General features: G+C 67.6%; 5 protein-coding genes and 1 long non-coding RNA gene across 7 annotated transcripts; 3 read left to right on the top strand and 3 right to left on the bottom strand.

The window, feature by feature from the left end:
• The first annotated feature begins 322 nt into the window (after window positions 1-322).
• On the top strand, window positions 323-1,210 carry LOC122098169 (proline-rich protein 2-like). The gene has a single exon (XM_042668665.1). The coding sequence runs from the start codon at window positions 323-325 to the stop codon at window positions 1,208-1,210; it is 888 nt and encodes a 295-aa protein (XP_042524599.1).
• On the top strand, window positions 1,211-8,718 carry Ciao3 (cytosolic iron-sulfur assembly component 3). Of its 2 annotated transcripts, none has more exons than XM_042668646.1 (11): window positions 1,211-1,318; window positions 2,879-2,974; window positions 3,892-4,035; window positions 4,303-4,435; window positions 5,644-5,778; window positions 5,995-6,113; window positions 6,542-6,671; window positions 6,922-6,994; window positions 7,293-7,427; window positions 7,680-7,837; window positions 7,960-8,718. In XM_042668646.1, the coding sequence occupies exons 1-11, from the start codon at window positions 1,253-1,255 to the stop codon at window positions 8,196-8,198; spliced, it is 1,428 nt and encodes a 475-aa protein (XP_042524580.1). In that variant the 5' UTR covers window positions 1,211-1,252; the 3' UTR covers window positions 8,199-8,718. The 2 variants fall into 2 exon arrangements, with proteins under 2 accessions (XP_042524580.1, XP_042524581.1); XM_042668647.1 differs by having other exon boundaries at window positions 8,025-8,168.
• LOC122098153 lies at window positions 4,316-6,134 on the bottom strand. Its single transcript, XR_006145679.1, has 3 exons — window positions 6,045-6,134; window positions 5,227-5,376; window positions 4,316-4,399 (listed from the first exon to the last, which is right to left on the bottom strand). It is a non-coding gene; the product is annotated as an uncharacterized LOC122098153 (long non-coding RNA).
• Window position 8,719: 1 nt separating the features above from the next.
• Window positions 8,720-11,515, bottom strand: Haghl (hydroxyacylglutathione hydrolase like). Its single transcript, XM_042668648.1, has 8 exons — window positions 11,337-11,515; window positions 10,428-10,492; window positions 10,233-10,350; window positions 9,985-10,093; window positions 9,806-9,909; window positions 9,589-9,690; window positions 9,280-9,359; window positions 8,720-9,069 (listed from the first exon to the last, which is right to left on the bottom strand). The coding sequence occupies exons 1-8, from the start codon at window positions 11,439-11,441 to the stop codon at window positions 8,901-8,903; spliced, it is 852 nt and encodes a 283-aa protein (XP_042524582.1). The 5' UTR covers window positions 11,442-11,515; the 3' UTR covers window positions 8,720-8,900.
• On the top strand, window positions 11,440-16,057 carry Ccdc78 (coiled-coil domain containing 78). Its single transcript, XM_042668664.1, has 13 exons — window positions 11,440-12,403; window positions 13,164-13,357; window positions 13,441-13,527; window positions 13,650-13,811; window positions 14,068-14,135; window positions 14,227-14,305; window positions 14,387-14,512; window positions 14,643-14,818; window positions 14,886-14,988; window positions 15,113-15,189; window positions 15,592-15,658; window positions 15,729-15,829; window positions 15,921-16,057. The coding sequence occupies exons 1-13, from the start codon at window positions 11,440-11,442 to the stop codon at window positions 16,033-16,035; spliced, it is 2,319 nt and encodes a 772-aa protein (XP_042524598.1). The 3' UTR covers window positions 16,036-16,057.
• A 65-nt stretch (window positions 16,058-16,122) lies between these two features.
• On the bottom strand, window positions 16,123-17,398 carry Antkmt (adenine nucleotide translocase lysine methyltransferase). Its single transcript, XM_042668653.1, has 5 exons — window positions 17,073-17,398; window positions 16,888-16,992; window positions 16,660-16,800; window positions 16,524-16,574; window positions 16,123-16,391 (listed from the first exon to the last, which is right to left on the bottom strand). The coding sequence occupies exons 1-5, from the start codon at window positions 17,232-17,234 to the stop codon at window positions 16,140-16,142; spliced, it is 711 nt and encodes a 236-aa protein (XP_042524587.1). The 5' UTR covers window positions 17,235-17,398; the 3' UTR covers window positions 16,123-16,139.
• Between the last annotated feature and the right edge of the window lie 6,430 nt (window positions 17,399-23,828).

Below are 23,828 nucleotides of genomic sequence, written 5' to 3'. Positions count from 1 at the left end.
GCAGGGGGAGGAGGCAGGGGGAGGCAGGGGGAGGAGGCAGGGGGAGGAGGCAGGGGGAGGAGGCAGGGGGAGGCAGGGGGAGGAGGCAGGGGGAGGAGGCAGGGGGAGGAGGCAGGGGGAGGCAGGGGGAGGAGGCAGGGGGAGGAGGCAGGGGGAGGAGGCAGGGGGAGGCAGGGGGAGGAGGCAGGGGGAGGCAGGGGGAGGCAGGGGGAGGCAGGGGGAGGCAGGGGGAGGCAGGGGGAGGCAGGGGGAGGCAGGGGGAGGCAGGGGGAGGCCGGCTGAATCCAGGCCCAGCCCCCAGGACGTGATCAGCCCTGAGCTGATGCCGCTAAGCCAAGGCCGGGCCGGGCCCATAGAGGAGCCAGAGCCCACCGCAGCCCCGAGGCCTGTCCACAGACAGACCCACCGCAGCCCCGAGGCCTGTCCACAGACAGACCCACCGCGGCCCCGAGGCCTCTCCACAGACAGACCCACCGCGGCCCCGAGGCCTCTCCACAGACCCACCGCGGCCCCGAGGCCTGTCCACAGACAGACCCACCGCGGCCCCGAGGCCTCTCCACGGACCCACCGCGGCCCCGAGGCCTCTCCACGGACCCACCGCGGCCCCGAGGCCTCTCCACGGACCCCGCCGTCCACCCGCGCCGGGCAGGGGCGGAGGCGCCGGCCGGCGAGGTCTCCTTCTCCTCAGACGGCGGCGGGAGCCCAGTCTGGGCACAGCTTGGGAGCCGAAGCCAAACGGGGCCCGGCACGCGTGAGGCCCGGGTTCAACGCCGAGAACCGCGCGCGCGCGCACCTGACACGCGGTCCCGCGCTGCTCCCCCCGGGCCGCCGAGCTCCGGGCCGCCGAGCTCCGGGCCGCCGAGCTCCGGGCCGCCGGCGCAGGGCGCCGAGCTCCGGGCCGCCGGCGGAGGGCGCTGAGCTCCGGGCCGCCGAGCTCCGGGCCGCCGGCGGAGGGCGCCGAGCTCCGGGCCGCCGGCGGAGGGCGCTGAGCTCCGGGCCGCCGAGCTCCGGGCCGCCGGCGGAGGGCGCCGAGCTCCGGGCCGCCGGCGGAGGGCGCCGAGCTCCGGGCCGCCGGCGGAGGGCGCCGAGCTCCGGGCCGCCGGCGGAGGGCGCCGAGCTCCCGCCCCCCGGGCCCCGGGCCGCTTTACGGCCGTGCGCCGCTTTCCGGCAGCGTGGCGGAAGAGCCCCGTCGTTTAGCGCCATTGTTTAGCGCCATTTGGCGACACGTGCGCCGGGCGGCGGCGCGGCCGACATGGCGTCGCCCTTCAGCGGGGCGCTGCAGCTGACGGACCTGGACGACTTCATCGGGCCGTCTCAGGTGAGCCGGCCGGGGCGGGCGCGGCGCCGGGGCGGGGGCAGCCGCTCCCAGCTGCGTCTTCCTGGCCGGGGCTTCAGATAGCGCGGCTTCCGTCCTCCTTCCGGGGAAACTGAGGCCGGGCCGGCCGGCCAGGTCGCCGTGCCCCGAGATGCCCCGCGGGGCCCTCGGAGCCGTGGGAGGGCGTGGGGTTCGCAGGCAGGCCCCCGGAGTGGGGGTCCCGCCCCGCCGCGGGGACACCGGTGGGAGGGCGCGGGGGCGGGGCGGGGCCGTCAGCGGGGCGGGGCCGTCAGCGGGGGGCGGGGCCGTCAACGGGGGCGGGGCCGTCAGCGGGGGCGGGGCGGGGCTGTCAGCGGGGCGGGGGCCGTCAGCGGGGGCGTGGCTGCCAGCGGGGCGGGGCCGCCAGCGGGGGCGGGGCCGTGAGCGGGGGCGGGGCTGTCAGCGGGGCGGGGCCGTCAGCGGGGCGGGGCCGTCAGCGGGGGGCGGGGCCGTCAACGGGGGCGGGGCCGTCAGCGGGGGCGGGGCGGGGCTGTCAGCGGGGCGGGGCCGTCAGCGGGGGCGGGGCGGGGCTGTCAGCGGGGCGGGGCCGTCAGCGGGGGGCGTGGCTGCCAGCGGGGCGGGGCCGCCAGCGGGGGCGGGGCCGTCAGCGGGGGCGGGGCTGTGGGGGGGAGGGGGCTGTCAGCGGGGGCGGGGCTGTCAGCGGGGGGCGGGGCTGTGGGGGCGGGGCAGGGCCGTCAGCGGGGGCGGGGCTGTCAGCGGGGCGGGGCTGTGGGGGGAGGAGGGAGGGGCTGTCAGCGGGGGGCGGGGCTGTGGGGGGAGGGGCGGGGCTGTCAGCGGGGGAGGGGCTGTCAGGGGGGAGGAGGGAGGGGGCTGTCAGGGGGGCGGGGGAGGGGGCTGTGGGGGGTTGTTGGGGGCTGTCAGTCGGGCCTGGCCGCCGTTCCCCCCATCCCCCACCCCACCCCCACCCCCGCCCCCTGCCTGCAGAGGTGGAGGGCCGGTGCTGCTGTCCACACTTAGGATGGAGGTCAGGGTAGGCAGTGCTTTGGCAGGCAGGCGGTGTGTAGCCTGGTCCTCAGGCTGACCTGGGCATCCATGGTGGGCAGAGCTTTGGCGGGCAGGCGGTCTGTAGCCTGGTCCTCGGGCTGACCTGGGCATCCGTGGTGGGCAGAGCTTTGGCGGGCAGGCGGTCTGTAGCCTGGCCCTCGGGCTGACCTGAGCATCCGTGGTGGGCAGAGCTTTGGCGGGCAGGCGGTCTGTAGCCTGGCCCTCGGGCTGACCTGGGCATCCGTGGTGGGCAGAGCTTTGGCGGGCAGGTGGTCTGTAGCCTGGCCCTTGGGCTGACCTGGGCATCCGTGGTGGGCAGAGCTTTGGCGGGCAGGCGGTCTGTAGCCTGGCCTTCGGGCTGACCTGGCCTCAGCCCTAGCCTAGGATGGTTTCAGCCGCGGGGGGCGCTCCCTGTTTGCGGCCCTGGGGCCACTGCCTGGTGCCGCCTGGCCTGCACGCAGCCTGCTTGGAGCCCAGCTTCCTCCCTCACAGGCCGGGCCTGGGTCTCTCCCGGCACAGGACTGCATCAAGCCCGTGAAGGTGGATAAGAAGCCGGGAAGTGGCGCGGCTAAGATCCACATTGAAGACGACGGAAGTTACTTCCAAGTGCATGCTGTAAGCTGGGGGATCTGAGACACTTCCAGGACCTCGTCGGGTGACACATGTGACCCTGAGTCTTCTGCTTCCCCCGCCAGTCCCTTCTCCCACCCAGACCTCAGTTCCTGGCCCCTCACTGACCAGGGGTGGGGGCAGGGTAGGGCAGGCAGACCTGTCTGCCGCAGTCCTAGATTTTCTATTCCGGCACCAGGACACCTAGTTCCTTCCTAATTAAACAATCATAAGATCTGGGTGTGACAGTGTTAAAATTCACCCCAACTGTCTTCACATCTGAACTCTAGGACCTTGACTCCAGGGTCTGTTCTGTTCTGTTGAGTCTGACACTACTGTCCACGCCACCCTCTCTCCTCTCTTGTCCACCCTGGCTTGTCCTCTTTTCTCATAGCCTGAGTGCACACCCAGGGGGCTGGACGGCCCCCAGACCCTTGAGTGAGCGAGTCCACTTTTCTGCACTGACTTAATCCACGCCCTCCCTGGTCGCATCACTCAGATATGCTAATGAATGTGACATTGATATGAACACCTAGGATGTAAATTTAACATTTCCATCATAAGTATGAAATTTTTTAAAACATCGAGTCAGGGTTGGGTACACGTGTGAAGTGACAGGCACCTGCCCAGCAGGTAGCAGGCCCTGAGTTCAACCCCTCCTACTATCTTCCACCTCAAAGGAAAAAAAGAAAACGATCGAGTAGCAGGGCTAGGGACTTGGCTCAGTGGCAGCGTGACTTCCTGGCACACATAAGGCCAAGTTCAATCCCTAGCACCCCAAAAGTAGAAATGAAAATGGAGTGGCAAGCAGCTCAGACAGCTGCCGTGGCAGCTGTTTATAAAAGGAAGACAGGTCCTGCTGAGCCCAGGCCTGTGGGCTCTGAGCCCCACACAGGACCTTCCACCCGTGTTCTCCTCCGCAGGATGGTGGGACCCAGAAGCTGGAGAGAGCCAAGGTCTCGCTCAATGACTGCCTGGCGTGCAGCGGCTGTGTCACCTCCGCAGAGACCGTCCTCATCACCCAGCAGAGCCACGAGGAGCTTCGGAAAGTTCTGGATGCTAATAAGGTAAGCCGTGGAGATGGGCCCCCGCAGCCCGCCGTGTTTCCGCCAGGCACCTCGTCCCGGCCGCCCACCCTTTTCCAGGAGACTCGTGGGTCTCCAGGGCACTCCCCTAGCATGTCTGCACGCTCCACCCGTCAGTCCCGGACCCTGAACTTTGGGTTCTGAGTGTACCTTGCTCTCTGGAGCGACGGCGCCCAGCTACGGCAGGCTGGGCACTGGGGATCTGCACCAGGCTTGCGGGGCCAGAGGCCTTCCTCCCTTGCTTTGCAGACAGCAGCGCCCGGTGAGCAGCGGCTGCTGGTGGTGTCAATCTCTCCTCAGTCCACGGCGTCCCTGGCAGTGAGGTTTCAGCTGGATCCCACAGACACTGCCAGGAAATTAACTTCGTTCTTTAAGAAATTAGGTAGGCACAGAATGCTGGGTGCGTCACCGCCACAGAACAAAAGGGCATCTGGGCCGGGGCCTCTTCCCACCGGAGTCACGCATCACTCCCTGTGAACCCCACAGCAGAGACTCGGCTCCAAGTCTGACTTCAGCCTGAAGTTTTGCCTGATGGCTGAGGGCAGGGTCTCGGGAGAAGCCCTCTGCATTCTGGTTTTGTGCTTTGCCTTCCCTGTTGTACTTTGGGGGTTCTCATGTGGTTTGGGAGGTTGTTTTGTTGGCTTTTTTTTTTTTTGTAGTGAAGTTTGAACTCGGGACCTCGTGCTTGCTAGACAGGCACGCTCCCACCTGGGCCAGACCTCCCACCCAGACCTCGGCAGGCACGCTAACTTGGGCCAGACCTCCCACCCAGACCTCGGCAGGCACCCTCCCACCTGGGCCAGACCTCCCACCCAGACCTCGGTTCCCGCCTTTAAGGCAGTTCTGCGGCACTCGGCCTGGGCCGGCCCTGGCTGGCTCTGTGCTGGGTGCTGGGCTGCAGGAGGACGTGGGTGCTGTGAGAGGCGACCCCTGTTCAATGGGCTCCAGTCTTCCAGCCGCCGGCAGCCTGCCCTGGCAAGGGGCCAGGGGCTGGACGTGGCGCTCACAGCCCAACCACAGGACACTGGGCCGTGGGATCCAGCTCCCTCAGGAGCACACTGGTGCTATGGCTGGTCTGGTTTGTGGACTTCACAGTGCTGTGGCCTCACCCAAGTCCCGGGCACCCCAGGGACCCAGACCTGATTCCGATGGTGACAGTGGGTACAGTGTTACCTGGCACGCGAGCTCCGGTGGAGCTGGGGGCAGGGACTCCTCTCTGCACATCCTGTGGGAGCTGCATGTGGCAGCCAGGCTGCGCATGAGCCCAAGGCATCTCAGGGACAGGGCCGTGGGCACCCGGAGTGGGCCGTGTAAGGTAGGCATCTGTGGGAGGAACGTTGTCGCGGGCTGAGCTCACTTCCAGTGACGGGATGCAGAAGAGCCCGTGGGTGGGTGCTGGGGAGCAGGTGAAGCGGGGTCACCGCTGTGCGCAGCGTCTTCTGGTGGCTGCTGGGGAACAGAATCTGCGCCCCACTGTTAACGGTTGTCCTCCTGTGGGAACAGCGTGTCCCACGGTGCCAGCCCCCTGCCCCGCTGGCTCCTGCCACGGCGAGGTGTCAAGCTCCCCCCTCCTTCCACTTCCACTTCCAGGGGTGCACTACGTATTCGACACCGCCTTCTCCAGGAACTTCAGCCTCCTGGAGAGCCAGCGAGAGTTTGTGCGGCGATTCCGACGCCAGGCTGACTCCAAAGAGGCCTTGCCCGTACTGGCTTCTGCCTGCCCAGGTGTGCGTGGGGCGGAGGGTGGAGGTGCCCCAGGGGTCGCCCGCTGTTGCCCGCCCCGCAGTGCCGGCTGCCTGGAGCGGGCGCTGCCTCGTGACAGCGGTGACACTGGGGGAGGGGCCCGCCCCCAGAATGTCAAGTCACTGCCAAGCTGCTAAAAGCCCCCCTGCTGCCCCGCGTCCCCGACACCGCCAACACCCGTTTGCTCCTCTGGCTCAGGTTGGATCTGCTACGCCGAGAAGACGCACGGCAGCCTCGTCCTCCCCTACCTCAGCACGGTGCGCTCTCCCCAGCAGGTCATGGGCGCCCTGGTCAAGGACTTCTTCACGCAGCAGCAGGTAGCGGCCTGGGCCGTGAGCTGGGGGTGGCGGGGCCAGCTGCCAGGGAACCCCACGGTGGCTGCTGTGGACAGTCTTGGTTCTCCGTCACCCCCGCTGCCCAGGTGTCGCCAGGGGCCAGCTCTGAAAAGGAAGTGCTTGTCACTTGCCCAGAGGTGGCCGGAGCCCACACAGGCCGCTGGGTAAATACCGCCTGGCTCTGCCTGAGGTCCTGGCCAGCGGGGGCTGGGAGGGAGCCACTCACGCAGTGCCCATGGCCGTGTGCACAGCTGGCCTTCCGCAGGTCGGCCTCGTGGCATCCACGTGCACAGAACCTTCTGGAAAACTTGGTCTCACAGCTGACATCCTGGGCAGCCATGGGTCCCGCCTCTCCTGTCACGGCCAGGCCGTCCGAGGTGGTGATACCCCCCACTCCCTTGTTCCCGCAGCACCTGACCCCGGACAAGGTCTACCACGTCACGGTGATGCCCTGCTATGACAAAAAGCTGGAAGCATCTAGACCCGACTTCCTCAGCCGGGAGCACCTGGCTCGGGAGGTGGACTGCGTGCTCACCACAGGTGAGCCTCCAGGGCCCGCCCCCGCCAGTGTGTTGCTGGGACGCCCCCAAGGGTCCCGCAGCCCCCCGCTGTGTCTCCTTGTGTGTGTTGGGGGACAGGCAGCAGATCCCTGGGCTCGACCTTCACCCCGCTTCTGAGCTGAGCAGCCTGCATCGCCCGGCAGGGCTGAGGCGGCCCTCCCAGAGTCCAGGGGTCAGCCGGGCTCCCCGGACAGCTTCGCGCTGAGCTGTGCGCTGTGGTTCCGCTGCAGGGGAAGTCTTCCAGCTGCTGGAGGAAGAGGGGGTCTCGCTCTTGGAGCTGGAGCCAGCCGCTCTGGACAGCCTGTGAGTCTATGCAGTCACTGGGAACGTTCACTTCGGCTTCCTAATGGCCTGGGGGCGGGGGGGTTGGGTCCCTGTCCCACCTCTCTGCCTTCGCACACTGTGGCCTGCTTGGGCTAGGCAGGGGCTGCGTCGGGTGTAGCTGAGTCCAGCCTTGTAGCTTCCAGGACCTTGGTGGTGTGGGTGGGTTCTGCCACCCTAGAGCCCCGAGGCTCGACGGGAGGCAAGGCTCAGCCCGGCTCAGCCCAGCGCAGTGGCTGGCGGCTGGAGGGGGGGGTGCACTAACACGCCCTTCCCCCAGGACCGGCGGCACGTGTGAAGAGCCCACCAGCCACCGGGGCGGGGGGTCCGGAGGGTACCTGGAGCACGTGTTCCGCTACGCAGCCCAGGAGCTCTTTGGGATCCACGTGGACGAGGTCACCTACAGACCTCTGAGGTGAGTGCCGCGCGCTGCCCGCCGGCGCCGCCCCAAGGTGGGCGGGGAGACGGACCCCAACCCGAGAGGCCGGGCCGGACCCCGCCTGCTGCACTCCATCGGTGCAGTTAAGGAAGCCAAAAGCCGGATGAGGTTCTGCTGTACCGGATGTGGGGGGAAGCTGCCGGGAGCCAGGGACCCCAGCAGGCCTCCCCAGGGGGCCGGGTACCCGCAGGGGAGGGGGCATGGCGCAAGCCCAGCCTGTGCCACCAGGAACAAGGACTTCCAGGAGGTGGCCCTGGAGAGGGAGGGCCGCGTGCTGCTGCACTTCGCCACGGCCTATGGCTTTCGCAACATCCAGAACCTCGTACAGAAGCTGAAGCGGGGCCGCTGCCCCTACCACTACGTGGAGATCATGGCCTGCCCGTCAGGTAGCCGCCTGGGCACTGATGGATGGCCTTCCACCAGTGCGGGGGGGGGGGGGGGGGGAGGCGGTGTTGGGAATCCCCGCCTGGCACTCTCACTACCCTACCCCTGCTCTGCTCTGCCCCAGGTTGCTTGAACGGCGGGGGCCAGCTCAAGGCTGCGGACACAACCAGCAAGCAGCTTCTCCTGCAGGTGGAGAAAAAGTACAGCATGGTCAGGACACGGGCACCAGAGGACATACCTGAAGTCCAGGAGTTGTACCAGCACTGGCTGCAGGGTGAGGGCTCAGAGCTGGCTGGCCGCCTGCTGCACACTCAGTACCACGCAGTAGAGAGGCCCAGCTCAGGCCTCAGCATCCGGTGGTAGGCGCCTTCCGGTCGGCGAGGCCACACACCCTCAGCCGCGGGGGCCTTCTCCAAAACTCAGAGTGAGCTGCAGGACTGTGCTGGGCCCCGGTGGCGCTCACCAGGGGCCACCTCGCACAGACGGCCTGCACACACAGCCCGTGCACGGATAGCCTCGCTCAGACGGCCCACACACACGGCCCGTGCCTCCGGACTGGCCCTGCTGGGATGGGGCAGCCAAAGGGAGCTTCCAGAACCTCCTTCTCTGGCCAGAACTGACTTGCAAGAGCGCCGACGCCCCACTCCTGGCTGTGATGACCCACTCCTGGTGAACCCCATTCCTGCTCTCCAGGGTCAACCCTGAAGCCGGTGCAGAGGGCCACGGGGCTGGACTGCCCCACATGGGGCCTGGAAGGGAGGGGTGCCTGGCGCCCTCAAACCAGGTGTGTGTGAGGAAGATGGGGGCTGGGCTGTCCCCAGTCTGGCCCTCACCTGGTCCGGCCTTGTCCTAATAAACAGATGGCATTTGGCATGTCACTGAACCAGGCTTTGAGTGCTTTATTTACAGTACAAAGCCCCTCCCTGCACCTGGCGGCCTCCTGGAGCAGCAGGCCAGGGCTGAGCAGCAGCCAGCCGAGCCCAGCAGGAAGTCCCAGGCCAGGGACTGGCAGAGGCCCTTGTCCCTTGCTAGGGGAGGGGAGGACCCAGAGGGGGGTCCTCGGGCTCACTTCTGCCGGAGTGCGCTCAGAAGGCCCCACTGCAGAGCCAGGAGAGCCCGGGCCTGGGGCTGCGGCGGCTCGGACGTGTGCTGGAACTTTGCCCGCTCCCTGCAGAGCACCTCCAGGACCTGGGCCGGGGCCGTCTGGCCTGTGAACTGGCGTACGGGCCCCTCCCTATAAGGGAAAGCAGGTCTGGCTGGATGCCCAGGAGAGCGGGGATGGGCAGGCCAGGGGATGACAATGTGCCTCCCGGTGACAGGGACATTGAGCACCCGCCTAACTACCCCAGTGACTGCCACGGGGGCCCCAAGGACAGCGGGACACCAGCCCTGGCCAGCCCGTGCCGCAGGGAGCCCCGGCGGGCCCCGCCGCAGCCGTACTCACTCAACTCTCAGGAAAGGGTTGTACAGGAGCTCCTCGCCCAGGGTGGAAGGCACAGTGGGCACGTCGTCCTCCTCCCTCTTCTGCAATGACACAGGCCCTCGCCACCACAGGACGCCTCTGACGGCCACGGGCCATCCAGCGCCGCCCAGGACTCCAGCGCTGGGCAGCGAGTCCCAGGCCCACGCCACTACAGCCACTGGTGGCAGTGGTGCCAACCCCTGGGGCTCTGCCCCTGGGTCCCTGAGGTCAAACCAGGGCAGTGCCCCCACAACACCCTCCCAGGGAGAAGGGGACGCAGAGCGGCCATACCTGAGCCCAGGCTAGTTTGGTTCTCACGTGGTCATTGCAGGGCTCCACTTGCTGTGCAAACTCCAGGTTGCTTAGCGTGTGTTCGTGCCCACAAAACACCTTCTGCGGAAAGCGGGTGCTCCATGGCACAGGGATGTCCGAGTGCTCGGGGCCTGGCCGGGGTCCATGCCGGGTCACTGCGTGCAGAAACCTGGTCACAGAACCAGGGCCCACTCACCGTCTCGGGGGGCAGGTTAGCCAGGATGTCTGTCAGGCTTTGGTACATTTGCTGAGCTGTGTCCTCCAAGCGCCAGCCACAGCCAGCCACCGACAGGGCGTCTCCTGGGGAGGAAGATGGGTCAGAGAAGGTGGGCAGTGTGCACGGGAAGGGGTGGCAGGTTCCCGCTCACAGGGCACCTGAAAAGAGGGCAGGTGGATCCAGGCTGTTGTCCTCCCACAGGAAGTAGCTCATGTGGCCCGACGTGTGGCCCGGTGTCAGAAGGCAGCGCACATGTATGGCCCCAAACTGCAGCACCAGAGTAAGGGACGTGAGGGCCTGAGGGTTGGCAAGCAGCCCGGGCAGCCCCTGGGCCCAGGCAGCTCTCTGGCCAGGGCAGCTCCCTGGGGTCCCGGCCTGGACACCTCCCGGCCCTGCGCAGGCTCACCAGCAGCTCCTCGCCGTGGGCCAGCCTGCGGGTGAGCGCGCAGATGCGCTCGTCGGCTCCCAGCACGGCCAGCCCGGGCAGCAGCCGCGCCAGCTCCGCGTTTCCCCGGGCGTGGTCCCTGCGGGGGAGCCCAGCCGGTCACACTGGGCGCGGGCGGCAGCGGCGGCCCCGGGCGCCCGGCCCCACGGCGCTCACCAGTGGTGGTGTGTGGTCAGCACCGTGGTCAGGGACACGCCCTCTCGGCCCGCGATCTCCAGCAGCTGGAAGGAGGGAGTCCGGGTGGGGGGGGCAGCGGGGGGCACGGGTGGGGGCCGGGCCTGGGGGGACCGGGAACCGGGCGCTGGGGGGCCGGGCCTGGGAACCGGGCGCTGGGGGGGCCGGGAACCGGGCGCTGGGGGGCCGGGCCTGGGAACGGGGCGCTGGGGGAGCCGGGAACCGGGCGCTGGGGGGCCGGGCCTGGGAACGGGGCGCTGGGGGGGGCCGGGCCTGGGGGGACAGGCCTGGGGGGGCCGGGAACCAGGCGCTGGGGGGCCGGGCCTGGGAACCGGGCGCTGGGGGGGCCGGGAACCGGGCGCTGGGGGGCCGGGCCTGGGAACCGGGCGCTGGGGGGCCGGGCCTGGGAACGGGGCGCTGGGGGGGGCCGGGCGGCGCGCGCAGGTGCTGGGGCACAGAGGGGCGGGGCGGGGCGGGACCAGGTGGGGTGGGGGGGCCTGGTGGGGTGGGGCGGGGCCTGGTGGGGCGGGGCCTGGTGGGGCGGGGCCTGGTGGGGCGGGGCCTGGTGGGGCGGGGTCTGGCGGGGCAGGGCCGAGCCGAGCAGGGCGGGGCGGGGCCGGGCTGTGGACGGGGCCTGGTGGGGCGGGGCCGAGCCGGGTGGGGCGGGGCCGGGCCAAGCGGGGCGGGGCGGGGCGGGGCCGGGCGGTGGGCGGGGCCTGGTGGGGCGGGGCCGAGCCGGGTGGGGCGGGGCCGGGCCAAGCGGGGCGGGGCCGGGCCAAGCGGGGCGGGGCCGGGCGGTGGGCGGGGCCTGGTGGGGCGGGGCCGAGCCGGGTGGGGCGGGGCCGGGCCAAGCGGGGCGGGGCGGGGCCGGGCGGCGGGCGGGGCCCTCACCCGCGTGGGCACGGCCGCGTCCACGGCCACGGCCTCCCGCGTGCGCTCCTCGATGACCAGGTACATGTAGTTGTCCTCCAGCACCGAGATGACCTTGACCTTCATGTCGCGGGGCTCAGACCCCGGCGCCCCGAGAGGGCGCGCCCCCGCCCGCCGCCCCGGAAGCTCCCGGAAGGACCGCGGCTCCCCGGGCCCGGCCCGCCGCCCGCCGCCCGCCCCCCTCCTCCGGAGGCCCCGCCGGCAGCCCGGCCTCTCCGTTCACCGCACCGGTGCGCAGGCCAGGACGGGCGGGAGACCTGGGCGACGGGGACGGAGGACGAAGGCGGTCACGGCCCCGACGCCGGAGCTGCGCTGGCCGGCCGCTACCCCGCCTCCCGGCCGGAACCTCCGCAGCGGGAGGCAGCGCGCACGCGCGGCAGGGAGCGCGCCGGGCGGGGCGCATGCTCAGACCCTTCCTCGGGCGCCCACAGCCCGGTCCCTCCGCGCGGGACGCCGCGAGCCCCGCCCCCTGAACGCGGGACGCCGCGAGCCCCGCCCCCTGCACCTGGGACTCCCAGAGCCCCGCCCCCTGCACGAGGGATGCCCGGAGCCCCACCCCCTGCGCCTGGGACTCCCAGAGCCCCGCCCCCTGCACCTGGGACTCCCAGAGCCCCGCCTCATCTCCCAGAGCCCCGCCCCCTGCACCTGGGACTCCCAGAGCCCCGCCCCCTGCACGAGGGATGCCCGGAGCCCCACCCCCTGCGCCTGGGACTCCCAGAGCCCCGCCCCCTGCACCTGGGACTCCCAGAGCCCCGCCTCATCTCCCAGAGCCCCGCCCCCTGCACCTGGGACTCCCAGAGCCCCGCCCCCTGCACGAGGGATGCCCGGAGCCCCACCCCCTACGCCTGGGACTCCCAGAGCCCCGCCCCCTGCACCTGGGACTCCCAGAGCCCCGCCTCATCTCCCAGAGCCCCGCCCCCTGCACCTGGGACTTCCAGAGCCCCGCCCCCTGCACGAGCGCTGCCTGGAGTCCCGCCCCTGCACGAGGGATGCCCGGAGCCCCGCCCCCTGCACCTGGGACTCCCAGAGCCCCGCCCCATCTTCCAGAGCCCCGCCCCCTGCACGAGCGCTGCCCGGAGCCCCGCCCCCGCCGTCCACACACACACACACACACACACACACACACACGTGCTCAGGTTGGGTGCGGGGACAGAAGGCCACTAGGAGTGGGTGACCTGGCCCACGGGCACAGGGCACGGAGGGCGGCTGGGCGTTTCCGTGCCCCTCGCTTTCCTCTCGACCTCTGTCCCCCTCAGCTCCCCTCGCCCCCTCCCCCCAGCTCCCCTCGCCCCCCTCCCCCCACCTCCCCTTCCCTCCCCTTCTTCCCCCCTCGCCCCCCCTCCTCCCGCCTCCCCTTCCCTCCCCTTCCCTCCCCTTCTTCCCCCCTCGCCCCCCTCCCCCCGCCTCCCCTTCCCTCCCCTTCCCTCCCCTTCTTTCCCCCTCGCCCCCCCTCCTCCCGCCTCCCCTTCCCTCCCCCCCCCCCACGGCAGCCAGCAGGGAGGGCCTTCACACAGGGGCTCCACCCAGAGCGCCCCCCCAGCCGCTGCCCGGCCACGGCCAGCCCGGGCCTCCTGGGCGGGGCAGGTAGGCCCGAAGACCACAGAGGCCTTGGCAACCAGGCCAGTCAACAGCCACCACCCGGCAGGAGCCGGGCCGCCCTGGGCACAGCTCTAGGAGAGGAGCCGCCTAGAGCCATGGAGAAAGTGAGTCTCCCCAACACCACCCTGGGTCTGGCTCTTTCCCTCAGAGGCCAGGGGGTTGTGCAGGCCCCACTCCTCTCCTGGCCAGGGAAGGGCCGCCTTGGCTGGGTGTCCAGAGCCCAGGCCTCAGACCCACTGGGGCCTGGGGTGCTGCGGCCTCCCCAGGTGCCAGGGGCTGACAGCTGGTTGCTGGGAGAGCCTGGGGACACCCCCGCATGGGCCGGCAGCCTGCAGACGGAGCTTCCGGCCGCCCGGGAGCTGAGTGAGCAGCAGCAGCTGCAGGTGGATGGGGAACCCCGGAGCTCCCAGTTGGGGAGGGCAGCCAGGGGGCCCAGAGGCAGCGCCTTTCAACCTGGCACCCGCAGATCTCCAAGGAGTTGGTTGACCTTCAGATCACCACCCACCGCCTGCAGGAGCAGCACGAGGCTGAAGTCTTCCAGCTGCGGAGGGAGGTGAGCGCCTCCGCCAGGCACCACCTGGGCTGTCCCTTGTGAGCTGTGTGGCCGTGTCTGTGCCCAGATACATGCGTGCCCACGCTGGGCAGTCCAGCAGGCAGCTGCCCTGTTGCCTCCAGGTCCTGCGGCTGGAGAGTCGGGTGCTGGAGCTGGAGCTGCACCACGATCACGCCAGCCACAAAGCCCCAGCAGACTCTCACCAGGGGTGCTGCCCAACACCGGCACAGGAGTTCAGCCACAGAACTCAGGGGCCTGAGCCCCAGGAGCACCAGAGACCCCAGGTCACCGTGAGCACGTGGAGGGCTGGGTGCGGGGTGCTGGTGAGTTCCACGGGGGCGCGGCCAGGTGGAAGCTTGCTCACCCGAGCCTCAGTCCCGTCTGTTCTTCCCTGGGGATGCAGCCCAGGGACACCTGGCTTCTGAGCAAGAGCAAGTCAAACTGGGGAGCAACGGGACCACACAGCCCCTAACGCAGGGCTTCGCTCCTGGGGGGCCGCTGGGGGTTGGGTCTGAACAACCAGCTCTGTGTACCGTACAGCCGCCGGGAGTCGGGGGATACCTGCGGGAAGATGGGACCTGGGTGCAGCAGGCCCTGCAGGAACGAGTGTGAGCAACCCCCCCATCCTGGACCGGGAGGGCCCAGCAGGACAGCACTGATCCTTCACCCTGGCCTGACTGAGCCCCACGCTGTCAGCAGGGCAGCCCTGGACCGGCAGCTGCAGGGAACCCAAGAAGAAGCCAGGGCGGCTGGGCAGCGACTGGCCACACAAGCTATGGTGAGGCTCAGCCCGCCGTACACACGTAAGAGGTCTGGAGGACGGGGCCTAGAAATGCAGCAAAGGTTCCCGTCTTCCCAGGTACTGTCCACCTGCCAGGCCCAGCTCCGCCAGGCCGAGGCCGACAACGCCCGGCTGCAGCTGCGGCTGAAGAGACTGATGGAGGAATATGCCGCACGGCTGCAGCACTGTACGCAGCAGGCGGTGGTGAGCAGCCCTCCTGAGGTCCGGGCAGATGCTGAGCCCTGGCCGCTGGGCACCACCGCAGGCAGAGTACCCAGCTGGCCGGGACAGGGGAAGAGGCGGGGCCCAAGTAAGCTCCGCCCCATCCCCCCAGGAACAGGCCAGTGGTACGGGCCAGGCTTCCCTGCGGACATTCCTGGAAGCCACTCTGGAGGACATCAGGGCAGCGCACCGCAGCCGTGAGCAGCAGCTGGCACAGGCCGCCCGGACCTATCGCAAGCGCCTGGCAGACTTAAGTCGTAGGCACGAGTTGCTGCTGACCACTTGCAGGTAGGCCCCATCCTGGCTCGGGTTCATGGGGTGGGGTGAGCCCCATGTGACCTGGAGTGCGGCTTAGTGTGCAGCAGGAACGGCCCCAGGCACCGACGGACCCCAGCAAGGCACTGGAGACCCCCGGGGCCACCTGTGCTGCCAAGCCTGGCCACCCAAGGGATGATAAGGTGAGACAAGCAAGCCCAGGGCCTCTCCCCGCTGCCCAGCGCTGCCCTGGGACAGAACTCCAGGGCTCGGCAAAGCCCGGGGGCCTCTGCGCGGCCTGCGGAGGGTCCTCGTCATGTCTTACAGTGCCGCAGCCTCGGGACCTCACTTCTGGGCCCAGAGAAAGGACCTGGTGAAGGCTCCCAGGGGACATCACGGCCGCTGTGAGTTGGGCAGGGTGGGGGCAGGAGGAGAATGGAGGAAGAGGCAGAGCACAGAACCCTGCAGCCGCCCGGCCTTCATTTATTCCTGCTACCCCTGCCCTGGCATCTCCTGGGGTGTCTGGGAGACACTAATCACAGGAATAGTGAAGTAGCTGCTCCCGCTAAGCAGCTTGCAGACAAAGAAGAGGGACCTGCTAGAAGGAGGTCAGAGAGAGCCCGCCCGAGGTCAGAGTGGGCGCCGACCGCCTGTGACCAGGCAGGCCCCTGGCTCAGACCTCCCCCTTCCCGGCTGCCCGTGAGCAGGGCCCGTGAGGAAACACCTCTTAGGGTTTGGGGAAACAAGAACCCAATGGGCCTGGGTGGGACCCCCCCGCGGAAACCGCCCTTTTGTCCCTCTGCCAGGGGCCTGGCCACTGTGTCCTGGGCCGAGATCCACCAGAAGCTCCGGGACTTCTCCAGGAACACCCAGGTAGTAGGCAAGGCTGGGCAGGGGCCCCGCCGCACCCCATGCCCTGGCTCACGGTGTGCTTTGCTGCCAGGCGGAGCTGGAGCGTCAGCAGGCCCAGCTGCTGGTCCGGGCCACGGTGGCGGAAGAGCAGCTTGCTGAGTTACAGGAGTACGTAGACCAGCATCTAGGCAGGTGGGCCAGGCATGACCCAAGGATCTCGGCCCCAGAAGAGGGAAGAAAGCCCACCACCAAGCAAGCAACTTCACCCAACCTCTCCTCCAAGGTATAAGCAGGAGATTCTGAGACTGCGGACGCTGGTGGGTTCTGAGGACCCCCAGAATGGAGAGGCCCTACCTCCAGCCAGGCCCCAGCATCCGAGCACACGCAGCACCCGCTAGCCGGTCTCCGAGGGCAGCCGGCGTGGAGGAGCCTCCCCAAACCCCACCCCGGAAAATCAGCCCTTCTCTACCAAACAAGAGTTGGGGTGGGAGCTGCAGAGTCTTTATTGTGTCCAGCCAGCCTGTATGGTGGGGGTCCTGGGGACTGGGGGAGAGCCCAACCCTGGGGTGGCCTCGCTGGGCACTCCCAAGGAGGACACAGCAAACCCAGCGCCAGGGATGTCGTAGGCCCAGACGCAGTCCTGGCCCTCTCCCGCCACGGCCACAGGCTGCCAAGTAGGGAGCGGGAAGCGCCCCGCTACCACGCGAGCCCCAGGGGGCAGCTCTGCCCGAAGCTTGTCCTCCAGCAGGGGCAGCTGTGGGAAAGAGCAGGGGATGGGGCGGGCGGGGTCGGCTGTCAGCGGGCCCAGTACCCGGGCCCAGGCCCCAGGCCGGCCAACGCCGAACACGGCCCGACCTCCCGGCAGAGCAGCAAACCCCCGACCTACCACACTGGGGGCCAGGAACACAGACACGTTGTAGCAGTCCTTCAGGCTCACCTGCGCAAGACCCGAGCGGAGATGAGGGCTAGGGGCGTGCGGGGAGGGCAGCCGAGGCCTGGGGTCCCAGGGCTCCCCAGGTTACCTTCCAGAGATCCTGGCGGTAGTAGTGGACGCGGCCTGCGCAGCCGGCCCTCCACGCGTGCAGGCGTGCGAGCCCCACCAGCCATGGGTTCAGTTCATAGCCCACGGCCGGCCGGAGCCCGCACCGGTGTGCCGCCAGCACCTGCGGGAGTCGCGAGTGTGAGCTGGTGCAGGGGAGGGGTCCGTGGGACACAGGGATGAGCACGTGTGCGCGTGCACACACACTTACAATCCTGCCGTCCCCGGAGCCCAGGTCCACCGTCTTCCCGGGGCGGCCTCGCAGCAGCAACAACACGTGCTCCACCTGCCGCGCACTCGCACCCACGTAGGGCACCTGGAGAGGAGGTGCGGGCGCTGGGACCAGCGGCAGGGAGGCTGGGGGGCTCCCCCGGTCCGGCCCCCCGCGCCCCGCACCTGCAGCCGCAGCGGCACCCCGCGGAAGCCGGGCTGCAGCAGCAGCGCCCACACGGCATAGGCCGCCAGCCCCGAGCCTGCTGCCAGCTGCAGCAGCTCCACCGCCCGCAGCCGCCTGGCGCGCAGCCCCAGGAACGCCTCAGCCGGGTCTTCATGCTCCATGGCTGCGGGGCCAGAGGCCTGGGAAGACTGGAAGGGGCCAGGCCGCCTCTCACCGGGGTTCCGGGTGGTGGCTCTGGCAGGCGGCCGCCAGGCTGTGCCCTGCTCAGGGTTTGTCCGGCCTGACCGCTGCGTCTGGATGCCGGCCTCTGGAGCCAGAAAGGGGGGCAGGGGGCAGGCTCAGGCAGGGCCGGGCAGCGGCCAAGCTGGTGCGACTGGCCCGTACCCCATGTGACCGCCGTCCTCAGGCTCATGGACCCATGTGACCGCTGTCCCCAGGGCTCACCAGCCAGGACTTCCTGGAAAGCTAGCCAAGCCCAGGGCAGGTCCCACAGAGACTCCCTGAAGTCCCTCTCCCCCACCCCCTCCAGGACAATTAGGGGGAGTGGATGCCTGGGAGCCGGTGGGGGTCATGGGAGGGATGATAGGGAGAGACAGATGTTGGCTCTGGAGGGAGAAGCTTCCGGATGTGAGCTTGGCCGCTGGCAGCTGGCCAAACGTGTGTGTGTGGGGGGGGGTAAAACAGCCCAACAACCAAGGAGAACAAAAGGGAAGAGTTGTTCTGGGCAAAGCCCTGGTCCAGGCTGGGCTGACTACTCACGCCGCTGAGGTCTGGCTTGTCTGTGTGGAGAAAGGCCTGTGTCCCCAGCTCCGGCCTCATCCCCTTCGGCCAGCCAGTGCCCATGATCACCACGCCTCCCGGGAGCAAGGGCCCTGCTGGTGCTGGCACACTGGTCCCAGTCTAACCAGTCTAACCGGCAGGCCTTCCACGGGCCACAGGAGAGCCTTCATTTGCTAGGGAGGAGGTAACCTGCCCTCCCAGCTCTGTGTCCAGCCTCCTCAGGGGCTGTAGTTGACCCCCTCCCGGGGCAGGGCGTCAGCAAACTCCAGACAGGAGTGCTTACACACACCTGGTCTCAGGACTCCCAGTGTCCAGAGCACCTGAGGCGCTCAGCAACGTCAGACCAAGGGCACAGGTGGGCCTGTGTGTCTGCACCCCGTGACAGGTTCAGCTGGCCCACAAGAGGCCCCCGGCCCGCCTCCCTTAGCTCCAGACCACACGCTCGCCCACACTTAGCCTGGCTGCCTCGCCTCCCATGCCCCCACCCGTCTGGCCATGTTCTGGGGGTACACGGGGTTCTCTTGGCCCTGCTATCTGCAACCTGCCCTGAGCACAGGCCGAAAGCAGGAGCTGTCTCTGGAAGGCCGTGCATTGGGGTTCTGGCCCTTCCCGGAGCATGTGAGCAGAGCACGTTTAGCAGCCCGGCCTGTTGTGTTCGGGTGGTCTGGGGCTGGTGCTCAGCCAACGGCCATGCCGTGTGGAGGCCAGGCAGTGGGGACCGCTCTTAGGTAGGTTGTGGGGAGCTGGCTAGAGGATCCGGGCAGGTGCCAAAGGGAAGGGTGCTGCTCAGCCCTGGTGGCAAGGCCTGGGAGACCTGTCTGGACCATCTCCCCAAGGTAACTGAGGAGTGGAGACACACAGGGCTCTCTATTCCTGGTGATGCTGGGGTACAGGGTGCTGGAGCCAGGGATGCAAGGGCCTGGCATCCAAGATATGATCCGGGCTGGGGGTGAAAAAGTGAGAGGAGTTGAGAATGTGGTAGAGTGCTCACCTAGCATGCATGAAGCCCTGGGTTAGATTCCTCCGTACCACATACACAGAAAAAGCCAGAAGTGGCGCTGTGGCTCAAGTGATCAAGCACTAGCCTTTAGCAAAAGCAGCTCAGGGACAGTGCCAAGGCCAAGTTCAAGACCCAGGACTGACAAAAAAAAAAAAGTGAGGGGGGGCTGGGAAGGTGGCTCAGTGGTAGAGCGCTTGCCTTGCATGCATGAGGCGCTGGGTTCAATTCCCCAGCACCACATAAGCAAAAAGAAAAAGCCAGAAGTGGCGCCGTGGCTCAAGTGGTAGAGCACCAGCCTTGAGCTGAAGAGCTGAAGGGCAGCGCCCAGGCCCAGAGTTCAGGCCCCAAGACCAGACCCCGCCCCCCCAAAAAAAGTGAGGGTCTGAGCCTGAGCACACAGCCTCCAATGGTTGGAAGTTTAGCTGATGCATGGAAGCAAGGAGCCCAAGGAGCTCCGGGGAAGAAACCTCCGTCCCCACTCAGCCTCATCAGCCCAGCCTAGGGGACACAAGCCAAGTAAAAGTGAATGCCTCTTCCCCTGCTGTAGACGCTTCAGGACAGCCACTAGAGTGACCGAGAGTGCCGGCTCAGGGTGCAGGGTGCCGGCTTGGCATAGGGTGCCGGCTCAGGGCATAGGGTGCCGGCTCAGGGCGTAGGGTGCTGGCTTGGCATAGGATGCTAGCTCAGGACACAGGGTGTCGGCTCAGGAAGTAGGGTGCCGGCTTGGCATAGGGTACTAGCTCAGGGCATAGGGTGCCGGCTTGGGGTGCAGGGTGCCGGCTTGGCATAGGGTGCCGGCTCAGAGTGTAGGGTACCAGCTTGGCATAGGGTACTAGCTCAGGGCATAGGGTGCCGGCTTGGGGTGCAGGGTGCCGGCTTGGCATAGGGTGCCGGCTCAGGGTGTAGGGTACCGGCTTGGCATAGGGTATTGGCTCAGGGCGTAGGGTGCCAGTTTGGCATAGGACGCTAGCTCAGGGCATAGGGTGTCGGCTCAGGAAGTAGGGTGCCGGCTTGGCATAGGGTGCCGGCTCAGGGTGTAGGGTGCTGGTTCAGGGTGTAGGTGCCGGCTCAGGGTGTAGGGTGCTGGTTCAGGGTGTAGGTACCAGCTCGGGGTGTAAGTGCTGGCTCAGGGTGTAGGTGCCGGCTCAGGGTGTAGGTGCTAGCTGAGGGTGTAGGTGCTGGCTGAGGGTGTAGGTGCTAGCTCAGGGAATAGGTGCTGGCTCAGGGTGTAGGGTGTAGGTGCTGGCTCAGGGTGTAGGTGCTGGCTCGGTGTAGGGTGTAGGTGCTGGCTTAGGGTGTAGGGTGTAGGTGCTGGCTCAGGGTGTAGGGTGTAGGTGGTGGCTCAGGGTGTAGGGTGTAGGTGCTAGCTCAGGGAATAGGTGCTGGCTCAGGGTGTAGGGTGTAGGTGCTGGCTCAGGGTGTAGGGTGTAGGTGCTGGCTCAGGGAATAGGTGCTGGCTCAGGGTGTAGGGTGTAGGTGCTGGCTCAGGGTGTAGGGTGTAGGTGCTGGCTCAGGGTGTAGGGTGTAGGTGCTGGCTCAGGGTGTAGGGTGTTGGTGCTGGCTCAGGGTGTAGGGTGTAGGTGCTGGCTCAGGGTGTAGGGTGTAGGTGCAGGCTCAGGGTGTAGGGTGTAGGTACTGGCTCAGGGTGTAGGGTGTAGGCTCAGGGTGTAGGTATAGGCTCAGGGTGTAGGTGTAGGCTCAGGGTGTGGGGTGTAGGGTGTAGGCTCAGGGTGTAGGTGTCGGCTCAGGGTGTAGGGTGTAGGTGCTGGCTCAGGGTGTAGGTGCTGGCTCAGGGTGTAGGTGCTGGCTCAGGGTGTAGGTGCTGGCTCAGGGTGTAGGGTGTAGGTGCTGGCTCAGGGTGTAGGTGCTGGCTCAGGGTGTAGGGTGTAGGTGCTGGCTCAGGGTGTAGGGTGTAGGTGCTGGCTCAGGGTGTAGGGTGTAGGTGCTGGCTCAGGGTGTAGGGTGTAGGTGCTGGCTCAGGGTGTGGGGTGTAGGTGCTGGCTCAGGGTGTGGGGTGTAGGTGCTGGCTCAGGGTGTAGGGTGTAGGTGCTGGCTCAGGGTGTAGGTGCTGGCTCAGGGTGTAGGGTGTAGGTGCTGGCTCAGGGTGTAGGTGCTGGCTCAGGGTGTGGGGTGTAGGTGCTGGCTCACGGTGTAGGTGCTGGCTCAGGGTGTAGGTGCTGGCTCAGGGTGTAGGTGCTGGCTCAGGGTGTAGGGTGTAGGTGCTGGCTCAGGGTGTAGGTGCTGGCTCAGGGTGTAGGGTGTAGGTGCTGGCTCAGGGTGTAGGGTGTAGGTGCTGGCTCAGGGTGTGGGGTGTAGGTGCTGGCTCAGGGTGTAGGTGCTGGCTCAGGGTGTGGGGTGTAGGTGCTGGCTCAGGGTGTAGGTGCTGGCTCAGGGTGTAGGGTGTAGGTGCTGGCTCAGGGTGTAGGTGTTGGCTCAGGGTGTAGGTGCTGGCTCAGGGTGTAGGGTGTAGGTGCTGGCTCAGGGTGTAGGGTGTAGGTGCTGGCTCAGGGTGTAGGGTGTAGGTGCTGGCTCAGGGTGTGGGGTGTAGGTGCTGGCTCAGGGTGTAGGTGCTGGCTCAGGGTGTAGGTGCTGGCTCAGGGTGTAGGGTGTAGGTGCTGGCTCAGGGTGTAGGTGCTGGCTCAGGGTGTAGGTGCTGGCTCAGGGTGTAGGGTGTAGGTGCTGGCTCAGGGTGTAGGGTGTAGGTGCTGGCTCAGGGTGTGGGGTGTAGGTGCTGGCTCAGGGTGTGGGGTGTAGGTGCTGGCTCAGGGTGTAGGTGCTGGCTCAGGGTGTAGGGTGTAGGTGCTGGCTCAGGGTGTAGGTGCTGGCTCAGGGTGTAGGTGCTGGCTCAGGGTGTAGGGTGTAGGTGCTGGCTCAGGGTGTAGGGTGTAGGTGCTGGCTCAGGGTGTAGGGTGTAGGTGCTGGCTCAGGGTGTAGGGTGTAGGTGCTGGCTCAGGGTGTAGGGTGTAGGTGCTGGCTCAGGGTGTGGGGTGTAGGTGCTGGCTCAGGGTGTAGGGTGTAGGTGCTGGCTCAGGGTGTAGGTGCTGGCTCAGGGTGTAGGTGCTGGCTCAGGGTGTAGGGTGTAGGTGCTGGCTCAGGGTGTGGGGTGTAGGTGCTGGCTCAGGGTGTAGGTGCTGGCTCAGGGTGTAGGGTGTAGGTGCTGGCTCAGGGTGTGGGGTGTAGGTGCTGGCTCAGGGTGTGGGGTGTAGGTGCTGGCTCAGGGTGTAGGGTGTAGGTGCTGGCTCAGGGTGTAGGGTGTAGGTGCTGGCTCAGGGTGTAGGTGCTGGCTCAGGGTGTAGGTGCTGGCTCAGGGTGTAGGGTGTAGGTGCTGGCTCAGGGTGTAGGTGCTGGCTCAGGGTGTGGGGTGTAGGTGCTGGCTCACGGTGTAGGTGCTGGCTCAGGGTGTAGGTGCTGGCTCAGGGTGTAGGTGCTGGCTCAGGGTGTAGGGTGTAGGTGCTGGCTCAGGGTGTAGGGTGTAGGTGCTGGCTCAGGGTGTAGGGTGTAGGTGCTGGCTCAGGGTGTGGGGTGTAGGTGCTGGCTCAGGGTGTAGGTGCTGGCTCAGGGTGTGGGGTGTAGGTGCTGGCTCAGGGTGTAGGTGCTGGCTCAGGGTGTAGGGTGTAGGTGCTGGCTCAGGGTGTAGGTGTTGGCTCAGGGTGTAGGTGCTGGCTCAGGGTGTAGGGTGTAGGTGCTGGCTCAGGGTGTAGGGTGTAGGTGCTGGCTCAGGGTGTGGGGTGTAGGTGCTGGCTCAGGGTGTAGGTGCTGGCTCAGGGTGTAGGGTGTAGGTGCTGGCTCAGGGTGTAGGGTGTAGGTGCTGGCTCAGGGTGTAGGTGCTGGCTCAGGGTGTAGGTGCTGGCTCAGGGTGTAGGGTGTAGGTGCTGGCTCAGGGTGTAGGGTGTAGGTGCTGGCTCAGGGTGTGGGGTGTAGGTGCTGGCTCAGGGTGTGGGGTGTAGGTGCTGGCTCAGGGTGTAGGTGCTGGCTCAGGGTGTAGGGTGTAGGTGCTGGCTCAGGGTGTAGGTGCTGGCTCAGGGTGTAGGTGCTGGCTCAGGGTGTAGGGTGTAGGTGCTGGCTCAGGGTGTAGGGTGTAGGTGCTGGCTCAGGGTGTAGGGTGTAGGTGCTGGCTCAGGGTGTAGGGTGTAGGTGCTGGCTCAGGGTGTAGGGTGTAGGTGCTGGCTCAGGGTGTGGGGTGTAGGTGCTGGCTCAGGGTGTGGGGTGTAGGTGCTGGCTCAGGGTGTGGGGTGTAGGTGCTGGCTCAGGGTGTGGGGTGTAGGTGCTGGCTCAGGGTGTGGGGTGTAGGTGCTGGCTCAGGGTGTAGGTGCTGGCTCAGGGTGTAGGTGCCGGCTCAGGGTGTAGGGTGTAGGTGCTGGCTCAGGGTGTGGGGTGTAGGTGCTGGCTCAGGGTGTAGGGTGTAGGTGCTGGCTCAGGGTGTGGGGTGTAGGTGCTGGCTCAGGGTGTAGGGTGTAGGTGCTGGCTCAGGGTGTGGGGTGTAGGCTCAGGGTGTAGGTGCCGGCTCAGGGTGGACACAGCACCGCCAGGCATCATCAGCTGGGTTTGGAGCATGGGCCCTGTGTGTGGTCCTTGTGCACAGCCTTGTCCTCTCCCAGCTTGTCCTGGCCTGAAAGGTGAGGCTTCCACCCATCCTGACAGGGCTTCCACCCCCATTCGTTCTCTTGGTGGTCGGGGAAGGGGGAAAGTCTGTCCTCCTAGGAGCACGGTTTAAATAGTGCAGCAAAAGCACGAGGTCCTGAGTTCAAACCCCAGTATTTGGGGGTTGGGGTGGGGAAAAATAAGGAAGGAAGGAAGGAAGGAAGGAAGGAAGGAAGGAAGGAAAGAAGGAAACCAGTCAGCCGTTGCTGGGCAGCCTGGGATCCCCGGCACCTCAATGCGAGCCCACCAGGCCTTCAGCGTGTCTGGCAGGGCCCCACCGGCTCTTTATGCGGCCAGGAGGCCCAGGAGAAAGGCAGGGACAGTGACAATGGGC

The sequence above is a fragment of the Dipodomys spectabilis genome, unplaced genomic scaffold (assembly GCF_019054845.1).
Source record: "Dipodomys spectabilis isolate Male_0828 unplaced genomic scaffold, ASM1905484v1 ptg000461l, whole genome shotgun sequence".
NCBI lineage: Eukaryota > Metazoa > Chordata > Mammalia > Rodentia > Heteromyidae > Dipodomys > Dipodomys spectabilis.
Note: the sequence above shows the minus strand (reverse complement) of the source record. Positions and strands in the feature narration are given on the sequence as shown.